This window comes from Manacus candei, unplaced genomic scaffold (assembly GCF_025592945.1).
Source record: "Manacus candei isolate 608988 ecotype Guabito, Panama unplaced genomic scaffold, ASM2559294v1 h1tg000316l, whole genome shotgun sequence".
NCBI classification, from domain to species: Eukaryota; Metazoa; Chordata; class Aves; order Passeriformes; family Pipridae; genus Manacus; species Manacus candei.
In genome coordinates this window covers 1-12,300 of record NW_026138364.1, presented here as the reverse complement: position 1 = coordinate 12,300, position 12,300 = coordinate 1, and the positions used below count along the sequence as shown (strand labels likewise).

Here is a 12,300-nt window from a genome sequence, read left to right as displayed (position 1 = left end):
ATCCCAGGTCTATCCCAGGTGTATCCCATGTCCCCCAGGTATCCTAGGTGTCCCCCAGGTGTATCCCATGTCCCCCAGGTCTATCCCAGGTCTATCCCAGGTGTCCCCCAGGTCTATCCCAGGTGTATCCAGGTGTCTCCAGGTGTATCCCAGGTATAGCCCAGGTGTATCCCCTGTCCCCCAGGTGTCCCCCAGGTGTATCCCAGGTGTATCCCAGGTGTATCCCAGGTGTCTCCAGGTGTCCCCCAGGTGTATCCCATGTACCCCAGGTGTATCCAGGTCTATCCCAGGTGTCCCCCAGGTCTATCCCAGGTGTCCCCCAGGTGTCCCCCAGGTCTATCCCAGGTGTCCCCCAGGTGTATCCCAGGTGTACCCCAGGTGTATCCCCTGCCCCCCAGGTGTATCCCAGGTGTCTCCAGGTGTCCCCCAGGTGTGCCCCATGTCCCCCAGGTGTATCCCAGGTGTATCCCACGTCCCCCAGGTGTCCCCAGGTGCCCCCCAGGTGTCCCCAGGTGTATCCCAGGTGTCCCCCCCCCTCACCTGCTCGTCGTGCACGTCCTTGAGTGTGTAGCTGACCACGGAGATGCCCAGGGATACCCCAGGTGTATCCCCTGTCCCCCAGGTGTGTCCCAGGTGTATCCAGGTGTATCCAGGTGTATCCCGGGTGTATCCCATGTCCCCCAGGTGTATCCAGGTGTATCCAGGTGTATCCCAGGTGTATCCCATGTGCATCCCATGTACCCCAGGTCTATCCCAGGTGTATCCCAGGTGTATCCAGGTATATTCCATGCCCCCCAGGTGTATCCCAGGTGTCTCTCAGGTGTGTCCAGGTGTATCCCCTGTCCCCCAGGTGTCCCCAGGTATATCCCAGGTGTATCCAGGTGTCCCCCAGGTGTATCCCAGGTGTCTCCCATCTGCCCCAGGTGTCTCCAGGTGTGTCCCAGGTGTCTCCAGGTGTATCCCAGGTGTATCCCAGGTGTCCCCAGGTGCCCCCCAGGTGTCCCCAGGTGTGTCCCCAGGTGCCCCCCCGCCCTCACCTGCTCGTCGTGCACGTCCTTGAGTGTGTAGCTGACCACGGAGATGCCCATGTTGACGAGGTCGGACGAGGCCACCCTGAACACCTGATCCGAGAACTTCTGACGGTCCTTGTAGATCTCCTGGGGGCGGGGCCCGATCAGGGGGCGGGGCTTGGCCGCGGGGGGGGCGGGGCCGGGTCAGGGGGCGGGGCATAATGGGTATGACGGGGTGGGGTTTAACAGGGAGGGGCGGGGCTTAAAGGGAAAGGGGTGGGGCTTGGCCGAGGGGGTGGGGCTGGATGCAAGGGGTGGAGTCAGGTGGGCGGGGCTTGAGTCTCGGGGGCGTGGCTTGTGGTTGGGTTGGGCCAGGGGGCGTGGTTTAAGCAAGGGGGTGGAGCCAAAGTGTACACAAAAGGGCGGGGCTTATATTAGGGTGGGGCCAATAGGAAGGCGGGGCTTAAAGCAGGGGTGGAGCCAGAGGAGGCGTGGCTTGAGCTGGGGGGTGGAGCCAAAGCTTCCAGAAAGGGTGTGGCTGTGGGCGGGGCTTAAACGGGGGGTGGGCTCAGAGGGCGTGGCCTGGGGGTGGAGCCAAAGCATCCACGGGGCGGGGCCAGGAGGGAGGTGGGGTTTATATTGGGGGTGGAGCCAACAGGAGGCGGGGCTTGGCCTTGGGGGTGGAGCCTCTATTTGGGTGGGGCTGGGGGCGGGGCTTAAGTCAGGGGTGAGTCTGGGGGCGGAGCTTGTGTGGGTGGGTGGAGCTTTAGTGAAGGGGCGGGGCTTCCAGCAGGTGGGTGGAGCTTTGGGGGTGTGGCTTGCCTGTGAGTGTGGCACCCCAGGGGCGTGGCTTCTCAAAGGGGGCGTGGCCTATGGTTCATAGACCTCCAAAGAGGGGGCGGGGCCTCTTCAAAGGGCGTGGCCAGCCCTAAAACGTGGGCGGCCACTCCCCGAGGGGGTGTGGCTATTGGGGGCGTGGCTTCATGAAGGGGCGTGGCATTTCAAGGGGGCGGGGCTTATGAGTCAAAGGACTTTCCAGGGGGGTCCGGGAGCTCTTAAAAGGGCAACGACCAGTCCCAAGGTGGGGGGCCCCCCCCCGTGGCTGCTTAAAGGGGGCGTGGCCATGCACAAGGGGGCGTGGCCATGCACAAGGGGGCGTGTCCATGCTCAAGGGGGCGTGGTTTCCAGGTCAATGAACCTTCCAAGTGGGCAAATGGGCTCTTAAAAGGGCCACGGCCGATCCCAAAGGGAGGGGGTGTGGGTGGGCCCCGTGGGGGGGGCGTGGCTTCCGGGGGAGGGGGCGTGGCTTCCCCAAAGGGGGCGTGTCCTGACCTCCACGGTCATGTGGGCCATGATGGCCCTCTGGTGGCCCTCGAGGGTCTCCAGGGCGATCTGGCCGATCTCGGCCTCTGACTTGCCCAGGAACATCTGGCAGGCGGCCGCCAACATCTCCTTGTTCTGCCCCTGGATCTTCACCTGGGGGGGGGAAAGGGGGCACGGGGGGGCACCTGGGACCTCCCAAAATATACCTGGGACCTCCCAAAACACACCTGGGACCTCCCAAAATATATCTGGGGCACGGGGGGGCACCTGGGACCTCCCAAAACACACCTGGGGCACGGGGGGGCACCTGGGACCTCCCAAAACACACCTGGGACCACCCAAAACACACCTGGGACCCCCAAAACCCCACCTGGGACCCCCCCAAATCTCACCTGGGACCCCCCAAAACTCACCTGGGACCCCCAAATCCCACCTGGGACCCTCAAAACACACCTGAGACCCCCCAAAGCACACCTGGGACCCCCAAATTACACCTGGGACCCCCCAGTCCTACCTGGGACCCCCCAAAACTCACCTGGGACCCCCCAAACCCTACCTGGGACCCCCCAAATCTCACCTGGGGCCCCCAAATTCACCTGGGATCCCCAAAAACTCACCTGAGACCCCTCAAATACCCCTGGGACCCCCTCAAAACACACCTGAGACCCCCCAAACCCCACCTGGGACCCCCAAACCCCACCCGAGCCCCCCGCGGGGGGCGTTAAAAGGGTGGTTGGCGTTGCCCTTTTAAGGAGCGGCTCTCTCGTCAGGGTGGGCCCCACCGCGCCAGCGCCATTTTCGGGGGGTCTCCTCGAAGGGGTTTTTGGGGGGTCCCGACCCCCCAAATGAGGGTCTTTCACTCCCCCCGGGGGTGTTTTTGGGGGTCCCTAAATCGTCGCTGCTTTAAGAAACCCCCTTTGGGCGGGACCCGCTGTAACAGCTCTTAAAAGGGCAATGCCGCCCCTGGTTATGCCAAAGGGGGGCGGGTTGGGGGGGCCCGGGGGGGATTTTGGGGGTCCCGGGGGGGGTTTTGGGGGTCCCAGGGAGGATTTTGGGGTCCCGGGGTAGTTTTGGGGGTCCCAGGAAGGATTTTGGGGGGTCCCGGGGTGGTTTTTGGGGGTCTCAAGGTTCCAAATTGGGTTTTTGGGGGATCCTGAGGGGAGTTTTGGGATTCCCGGGGAGGATTTTGGGGGTCCCAGGAAGGATTTTGGGGATCCTGGGGTGGTTTTTGGGGGTCCCCGGGGTGGTTTTGGGGGTCTCAAGGAGGATTTTGGGGGTCTCAGGGTTCCAAATTGGGTTTTTGGGGGATCCTGAGGGGAGTTTTGGGATTCCCGGGGAGGATTTTGGGGGTCCCGGGGTGGTTTTGGGGGTCCCCAGGGTGGTTTCGGGGGCGCTGATGCCATTTTTGGGGGTCCCTGGGTGGTTTTTGGGGGGTTTTTGGGGGCGTTGATGCCATTTTTGGGGGTCCCTGGGTGGTTTTTGGGGGGTTTTTGGGGGCGCTGATGCCGTTTTTGGGGGTCCCAAGGAGGGTTTTTGGGGGTCCCGGTGCTGATTCCGGGGGTCCTGGGTAGCCCCGGGGGGTTTTTAGGGGTGCTGATGCCGTTTCTGGGGGTGGTTTTGGGGTCTCAGTGGGTTTTTGGGGGTCCCCGGGTGGTTTTTTGGGGTTTTTGGGGGTGCTGATGCCGTTTTTGGGGGTATTTTGGGGGTCCCAGGGGGGTTGCAGGTGGGTTTTTGAGGTTGTTGGTGCCGGTTTGGGGGTTTTTGGGGGAGCTGATGCTGTTTTGGGGGGTCCCTGGGGTGGTTTTGGGGGGTTTTGGGCGCACTGATGCCGTTTTTGGTGGTCCCTGATGCCATTTCTGGGGGTTTTTGGGGGTGTCTGATGCCATTTTTGGGGGTTTTTGGGGGTCCCTGATGCCATTTCTGGGGGTTTTGGGGGTGCTGATGCCATTTCTGGGGGTTTTTGGGGGAGCTGATGCTGTTTTGGGGGGTCCCTGAGGTGGTTTTTGGGGGGTTTTGGGGGCACTGATGCCATTTTTTGGGGGTTTTGGGGGTCCCTGATGCCATTTCTGGGGGTTTCTGGGGGAGCTGATGCTGTTTCTTGAGGTCCCCGGGGTGGTTTTGGGGGTTTTTTGGGGGCACTGATGCCGTTTCTGGGTTTTTTTGGGGGTCCCTGATGCCGTTTCGGGAGGTTTTGGGGTTCCCTGATGCCATTTCTGGGGGTTTTTGGGGGCACTGATGCCATTTCTGGGGGTTTTGGGGGTCCCTGATGCCATTTCTGGGGGTTTCTGGGGCATTGATACCATTTCTGGGGGTTTTGGGGTCCCTGATGCCGTTTTTGGGGCATCCCGGGCTGGTTTTTGGGGGTCTCGGTGCCGTTTCCGGGGGTTTCTGGGGGTGCTGATGCCGTTTCTGGGGGTTTGGGGGGTCCCCGATGCCGTTTTTGGGGTGTTTTCGGGTACCTGAGCGATGCCAGTGACGGAAATGGGCACCCCGTGCCGCGTGTAAACCTTCTCGCTGCGCACGGGCAGCGTCAGCGTGTTCAGGGAGATCCTTTGGGATGGGGGGAAGATTCCCGAATTTAGGGGGGTCACCCCAAATCCTGGGGGCCACCCCAGAGCCTGGGGGTCACCCCAGAACACCCCCAGAGCCCCCCAACTCACCGCTGGATCTGCTGCAGGCAGGGGATCACCAGCACCCGACCCCCGGCCACCAGCACGGGGGGGCTGCGGCACAGACCTGGGGGGCACGGGCAGGGGTTCAGGGGGGGCCAAAACACCCCAAAACCACCCCAAACCCCCCCAAATATGCCTCTGGGGCCCAAAGAAACCCCCAAAACCCACCCAGATATCCCCCAAAACCCCCAAAACCCACCCAGGGACCCCCAAATACCCCCAAAACCCACCCAAAGATCCCCCAGACCCACCCAGGGACCCCCAAATAGTCCCAAAACTCACTCAGAGACCCCCAAAAAACACCCCAAACCCCCTCAAATATTCCCCAAACCACCCCAAATATCCCCAAACCACCCCAAATATCCCCCAAACCCCCCAAATACCCCCAAAATCCCCCGGGGGGCTGCGGCACAGACCTGGGGGGGCACGGGCAGGGGGTTAGGGGGGCCCAAAACACCCCAAAACACCCCAAAACCACCCCAAATATGTCTCTGGGGCCCAAAAAAACCCCCAGAACCCACCCAGATATCCCCCAAAACCTCCAAAACCCACCCAGGGACCCCCAAATAGCCCCAAAACCCATCCAGGGACCCCCAAAAAAACCCCCAAACCCACCCAAATAGCCCCAAAAACCCACCCAGAGACCCCCAAATACCCCCAAAACTCACTCAGGGACCCCCCAAAAAACACCCCAAACCCCCTCAAATATTCCCCAAACCACCCCAAATATCCCCAAACCACCCCAAATATCCCCAAACCCACCCCAAATATCCCTCAAACCACCCCAAATATCCCTCAAACCACCCCAAATATCCCCCAAACACCTCAAATATCCCCAAAACACCCAGGGGGGCTGCGGCACAGACCTGGGGGGCACGGACAGGGGGGTCAGGGGGGCCCAAAACACCCCAAAACCACCCCAAAACACCCCAAATATGCCTCTGGGGGCCCAAAAAAAACCCCCAAAACCCACCCAGATATCCCCCAATATCCCCCAAAACCCACCCAAATAGCCCCAAAACCCACCCAAATAGCCCCAAAAACCCACCCAGAGACCCCCAAATACCCCCAAAACTCACTCAGGGACCCCCAAAAAAACCCCAAACCCCCTCAAATATCCCTCAAACCAACTCAAATATCCCCAAAACCACCCCAAATATCCCCCAAAACACCCCAAATAGCCCCAAAAACCCACTCTGGGACCCCCAAACCCCCCCAAAACCCACCCAGATATCCCCCATTATCCCCCCAAACCTCCAAAACCCACCCAGGGACCCCAAAAACCCCCCAAAACCCACCCAAATATTCCCCAAAACCCCCAAATATCCCCCAAAACCCACCCAGAGACCCCCAAAACCCACAAAATCCACCCAGGGACCCCAAATATCCCCAAAACCCCACCCAAATATCCCCAAAACACCCGAAATATCCCCCAAAACCCACCCAGGGACCCCCAAAAACCCCCAAAACCCACCCAGATATCCCCAAAACACCCCCCAAAACCCCAAAACCCACCCAGGGACCCCCAAATACCCCCCAAAACCCACTCAGGGACCCCCAAAAACCCCCCAAACCCACCCAAATGGCCCCAAATACCCCCAAAGCCCACCCAAATATCCCCAAAACACCCCAAATATCCCCCAAAACCCACCCAGGGACCCCCAAATGCTCCCAAAACCCACCCAGAGACCCCCAAAAACCCCCAAAACCCACCCAGGGACCCCCCAAAACCCCCCCAAATATCCCCAAAACACCCCAAATATCCCCAAAACTCACCCAGGGACCCGCAAATACCCCCCAAAACCCACCCAGAGACCCCCAAAAACCCCCAAAACCCACCCAGGGACCCCCAAATATCCCCCAAACCCACCCAAATATCCCCAAAACACCCCAAATATCCCCCAAAACCCACCCAGAGACCCCCAAATACCCCCCAAACCCACCCAAATACCCCCCAAACCCACCCAAATATCCCCAAAACCCACCCAAATATCCCCAAAACACCCCAAATATCCCCCAAAACCCACCCAGGGACCCCCAAATGCTCCCAAAACCCACCCAGAGACCCCCAAAAACCCCCAAAACCCACCCAGGGACCCCCCAAAACCCCCCCAAATATCCCCAAAACACCCCAAATATCCCCCAAAACCCACCCAGAGACCCCCAAATACCCCCAAAACCCACCCAGGGACCCCCAAAAACCCCCAAAACCCACCCAGGGACCCCCAAAAACCCCCAAAACCCACCCAGATATCCCCAAAACAGCCCCCAAAACCCCAAAACCCACCCAGGGACCCCCAAATATCCCCAAAACCCCCCAAATATCCCCCCAAAACCACCCAGGGACCCCCAAAAACCCCCAAATCCATTTGGGAACCTTCAAATAACCCCAAAAATACCCCCAAAACCCCCCAGGGGGGTCAAGGGGGGGACACGGGAGGGGGGATTGGGGGGTCCCAGGAGGGGTTTTGGGGGGTCCCAGGAGGGGTTTTGGGGGGTCCCAGGGGTATTTGGATTTTTTTGGGGGGGGGTTCCTGGGGTATTTGGGTTTTTTTGGGGGGGTTTCTGGGGGTTTTGAGGGGTTTGGGGGGTCCCAGGAGGGGGTTTGGGGGGTCCCAGGGGTATTTTAGGGGGTTTCTGAGAGTTTTTTGGGGGTTGGGGGGTCCCAGGAGGGGGTTTGGGGGGTCCCAAAAGTCTTAAAGGGATTTTGGGGGGGGGGTTGGGGGTTTTGGGGGGTCCCAGGGGGGGTCCCAGGGGCATTTAGGGTTTTTTTTGGGGGGGTTCCTGGGAGTTTTGGGGTTTTTTTTTGGAGGGGTTTCTGAGAGTTTTGGGGGGGTTGGGGGGTCCCAGGAGGGGTTTTGGGGGGTCCCAGGGGTATTTGGGGTTTTTTTTGGGGGGTTCCTGGGAGTTTTGGGGGTTTTTTGGGGGGGTTCCCGAGTGTTTTTGGGGGGGTTTGGGGGTCCCAGGAGGGGGTTTGGGGGGTCCCAGGGGTATTTGGGGTTTTTTTTGGGGGGTTGGGGGGTCCCAGGAGGGGCTTTGGGGGGTCCCAGGGGTATTTGGGGAGTTTTTGGGGGGGTTCCTGGGGTTTTGGGGTTTTTTTGGAGGGGTTTCTGGGAGTTTTTGGGGGGATTTTGGGGGTCCCAGGAGGGGCTTGAGGGGGTCCTGGGGTATTTGGGTTTTTTTGGGGGGGGGTTCCCTGGAGTTTTGGGGGGTTTTTGGGGGGGTTCCTGGGAGTATTTTGGGGGTTGGGGGGTCCCAGGAGGGGCTTTGGGGGGTCCCAGGAGTATTTGGAAGGTTTTGGGGGGGTCTCAGGGGTATTTGGGGGGGTTCCCGGGAGTTTTGGGGGGGTTTTGGGGTCCCAGGAGGGGTTTGAGGGGGTCCCAGGAGTATTTGGGGTTTTTTTTGGGGGGGTTCCCGGGTGTTTTTTGGGGGGGCTGGGGGTCTCAGGAGGGGTTTTGGGGGGTCCCAGGGGTATTTGGGGGGTTTAAGGGGTCCCAGGAGTATTTGGGGTTTTTTGGGGGGGGGGTTCCCAGGGGTTTTGAGGGGTCCCAAGAGGGGCTTTGGGGGGTCCTGGGGTATTTGGGGGGGGGATTTGGGGATCTCAGGAGGGGTTTTTGGGGGGTTGGGGGGTCCCAGCAGGGGCTTGGGGGGTCCCGGGGTATTTGGGTTTTTTTTTGGGGGGGGGTTCCTGGGAGTTTTGGGGGGTTTTTGGGGGGGTTCCTGGGAGTATTTTGGGGGTTGGGGGGTCCTAGGAGGGGGTTTGGGGGGTCCCAGGGGTATTTTAGGGGGTTCCTGGGAGTTTTGGGGTTTTTTGGGGGGGGTTCCCGGGTGTTTTTGGGGGGGTTTGGGGGTCCCAGGAGGGGCTTGAGGGGGTCCCAGGGGTATTTGGGGTTTTTTTTGGGGGGGTTCCCGGGGGTTTGGAGGGAGGTTGGGGGGTCCCAGGAGGGGATTTGGGGGGGTCCCAAAAGTCTTAAAGGGATTTTGGGGGGGGATTGGGGGTTTTGGGGGGTCCCAGGGGGGGTCCCAGGGGCATTTAGGGTTTTTTTGGGGGGGGTTCCTGGGAGTTTTGGGTTTTTTTGGGGGGGGTTTCTGAGAGTTTTGGAGGGTTTGAGGGGTCCCAGGAGGGGGTTTGGGGGGTCCCAGGGGTATTTGGGGTTTTTTGGGGGAGGTCCTCTGGAGTTTTGGGGGGTTTCTGGGGGGGTTCCCGGGAGTTTTGGGGGGGTTTTGGGGTCCCAGGAGGGGTTTTGGGGGGTCTTGGGGTTTTGGGGTTTTTTTGGGGGGGTTCCCGGGTGTTTTTTGGGGGGGTTGGGGGTCCCAGGAGGGGTTTTGGGGGGTCCCAGGGGTATTTGGGGGGTTTGAGGGGTCCCAGGAGTATTTGGGGTTTTTTGGGGGGGGTTCCCAGGGGTTTTGAGGGGTCCCAAGAGGGGCTTTGGGGGGTCCTGGGGTATTTGGGGGGGGGTTGGGGATCTCAGGAGGGGTTTTGGGGTCCCAGGAATTTTGGGGGGGGTTTTGGGGGGGGTTCCCAGGAGTTTTGGGGGAGTTTGGGAGGTCCCAGGAGGGGATTTGGGGGGGTCCCAGAAATCTTAAAGGGATTTTGGGGGGGGATTGGGGTTTTGGGGGGTCCCAGGAGTATTTGGGGTTTTTTTGGGGGGTTCCTGAGAGTTTTGGGGGGGTTTTGGAGGGGTTTCTGAGAGTTTTGGGGGGTTTGGGGGGTCCCAGGAGGGGTTTTGGGGGGTCCCAGGAATTTTGGGGGTTTTTTTGGGGGGGTTCCTGGGGGTTTGGAGGGAGACTGGGGGGTCCCAGGAGGGGGTTTGGGGGGGTCCCAAAAGTCTTAAAGGGATTTTGGGGGGGGATTGGGGGTTTTGGGGGGTCCCAGGAGGGGTTTTGGGGGGTCCCAGGAGTATTTGGGGAGTTTTTGGGGGCTCTCAGGGGTATTTGGGGGGTTTTTGGAGGGGTTTCTGAGAGTTTTGGGGTCCCAGGAGGGGCTTGAGGGGGTCCTGGGGTATTTGGGGTTTTTTTGGGGGGGGTTCCCTGGAGTTTTGGGGGGTTTTTGGGGGGTTCCTGGGAGTATTTTGGGGGTTGGGGGGTCCCAGGAGGGGCTTTGGGGGGTCCCAGGAGTATTTGGGAAGGTTTTGGGGGGGTCTCAGGGGTATTTGGGGGGGTTCCCGGGAGTTTTGGGGGGTTTTGGGGTCCCAGGAGGGGTTTGAGGGGGTCCCAGGGGTATTTGGGGTTTTTTTGGGGGGTTCCTGGGAGTTTTTGGGGGAGCTTGGGGGTCCCAGGAGGGGTTTTGGGGGGTCCCAGGGGTATTTGGGTTTTTTTTTGGGGGGGTTGGGGGGTCCCAGGAGGGGCTTTGGGGGGTCCCAGGAATTTTGGGGGGTTTTTGGGGGGGTTCCTGGAGTTTTGGGTTTTTTTGGGGGGGTTTCTGGGGTTTTGAGGGGTCCCAGGAGGGGGTTTGGGGGGGGTCCCAGAAGTCTTAAAGGGATTTTGGGGGGGGATTGGGGTTTTGGGGGGTCCCAGGGGTATTTGGGGTTTTTTGGGGGGGGTCCTCTGGAGTTTTGGGGGGTTTCTGGGGGGGTTCCCGGGAGTTTTGGGGGGGTTTGGGGGTCCCAGGAGGGGTTTTGGGGGGTCCTGGGGTTTTGGGGTTTTTTTGGGGGGTTCCCGGTGTTTTTGGGGGGTTTGGGGGGTCCCAGGAGGGGCTTTGGGGGGTCCCAGGGGTATTTGGGAAGGTTTTGGGGGGTCCCAGGGGTATTTGGGGGTTTGAGGGGTCCCAGGAGTATTTGGGGTTTTTTGGGGGGGTTCCCGGGTGTTTTTGGGGGGGTTGGGGGTCCCAGGAGGGGGTTTGGGGGGTCCCAGGGGTATTTGGGGGTTTAAGGGGTCCCAGGAGTATTTGGGGTTTTTTGGGGGGGGGGTTCCCAGGGGTTTTGAGGGGTCCCAAGAGGGGCTTTGGGGGGTCCTGGGGTATTTGGGGGGGGGGTTGGGGATCCCAGGAGGGGTTTTGGGGTCCCAGGAATTTTGGGGGGGTTTTTGGGGGGGGTTCCCGGGAGTTTTGGGGGAGTTTGGGAGGTCCAGGAGGGGATTTGGGGGGGTCCCAGAAATCTTAAAGGGATTTTGGGGGGGGATTGGGGGTTTTGGGGGGTCCCAGGAGGGGCTTTGGGGGGTCCTAGGGTATTTGGGGTTTTTTTGGGGGGGGTTCCCTGGAGTTTTGGGGGGTTTTGGGGGGGGTTCCCAGGAGTTTTTTGGGGATTTTGGGGGTCCCAGGAGGGGGTTTGGGGGGTCCCAGGGGTATTTTAGGGGGTTCCTGGGAGTTTTGGGGTTTTTTGGGGGGGTTCCCGGGTGTTTTTGGGGGGGTTGGGGGGTCCAGGAGGGGCTTTGGGGTCCCCAGGAATTTTGGGGGTTTTTTTTGGGGGGGTTCCCGGGGGCTGGAGAGGCCTGGGGGGTCCGCAGGAGCCCGGGGGGATTTCAGGGGTCCCCAGGAGTCTTAGAGGGATTTTTGGGGTGGTTTGGGGATTTTGGGGGTCCCAGGAAGGGCTTTGGGGGGTCCCAGAGACATTTGGGGGGTTTTTGGGGGGTTCCCGAGGGTTTTGGGGGTTCCCGGGGTTGGGGAGGACTGGGGGGTCCGCAGGGGATTTAAGGGGTCCCCAGAAGTCTTAAAGGGATTTTTTGGGGGGTTTGGGGGTCCCAGAGGGGCTTTGGGGGGTCCCAGAGACATTTGGGGGGTTTTTGGGGGGGTTCCCGAGGGTTTTGGGGTTCCCGGGGGTTGGGGAGGACTGGGGGGCCCTCAGGGGATTTAAGGGGTCCTCGGAGTTACAGGGGTTTTTTTGGGGGGTTTCGGGGGTCCCAGGAGGGGTTTTTGGTTGTTTTTGGGGGTTTTGGGGTCCCCGGGAGCCGCCGGGCCCCCCCCGCACTCACCCGACACCACCATGGCCTCGTTGGGGCCGCACGTGAAGAACATCTCGGCGGGGCAGGGCCCCGGGGCCCGGATCGATCGCGGCCGATCGGATCGATCGGGATCAATGGGGATCGATCGGGATCGATCACCAGCCGCGACCACCGCCCCGCTCCCGGCAGCCCCCGCGCCGCCGCTTCCGCCTGGCGACCGATGACGTCATGTATCCTGAGATTTTCTATTGGCTGCGCCGTGCCAGGGGCGGGGAAATACCGGGAGACTATTCTGCCTGGTAACTGATGATGTCATCTGACGAGAGGTGGTTTGATTGGCTGCGCTGAGCCACAATTCCCACCAGGGACACAGCCCGGGCCCGGGGGTTCCCATTCCGATTCCTGGTGTCCCATTC

At 60.7% G+C, this 12,300-nt stretch overlaps 1 protein-coding gene across 1 annotated transcript in view; it reads right to left on the bottom strand.

Annotated features, from left to right (window-relative positions):
• FLOT1 (flotillin 1) overlaps positions 1-12,110 on the bottom strand; it is a 29,480-nt gene extending 17,370 nt beyond the window's left edge. The window contains exons 1-5 of the mRNA XM_051775591.1: positions 11,915-12,110; positions 4,994-5,069; positions 4,793-4,883; positions 2,343-2,486; positions 1,038-1,157 (exon numbers count right to left, since the gene is read on the bottom strand). Coding sequence (XP_051631551.1) covers positions 1,038-1,157; positions 2,343-2,486; positions 4,793-4,883; positions 4,994-5,069; positions 11,915-11,957 — 474 coding nt within the window. The 5' untranslated portion in view covers positions 11,958-12,110. The remainder of the gene's footprint in view (positions 1-1,037; positions 1,158-2,342; positions 2,487-4,792; positions 4,884-4,993; positions 5,070-11,914) is intronic.
• Between the last annotated feature and the right edge of the window lie 190 nt (positions 12,111-12,300).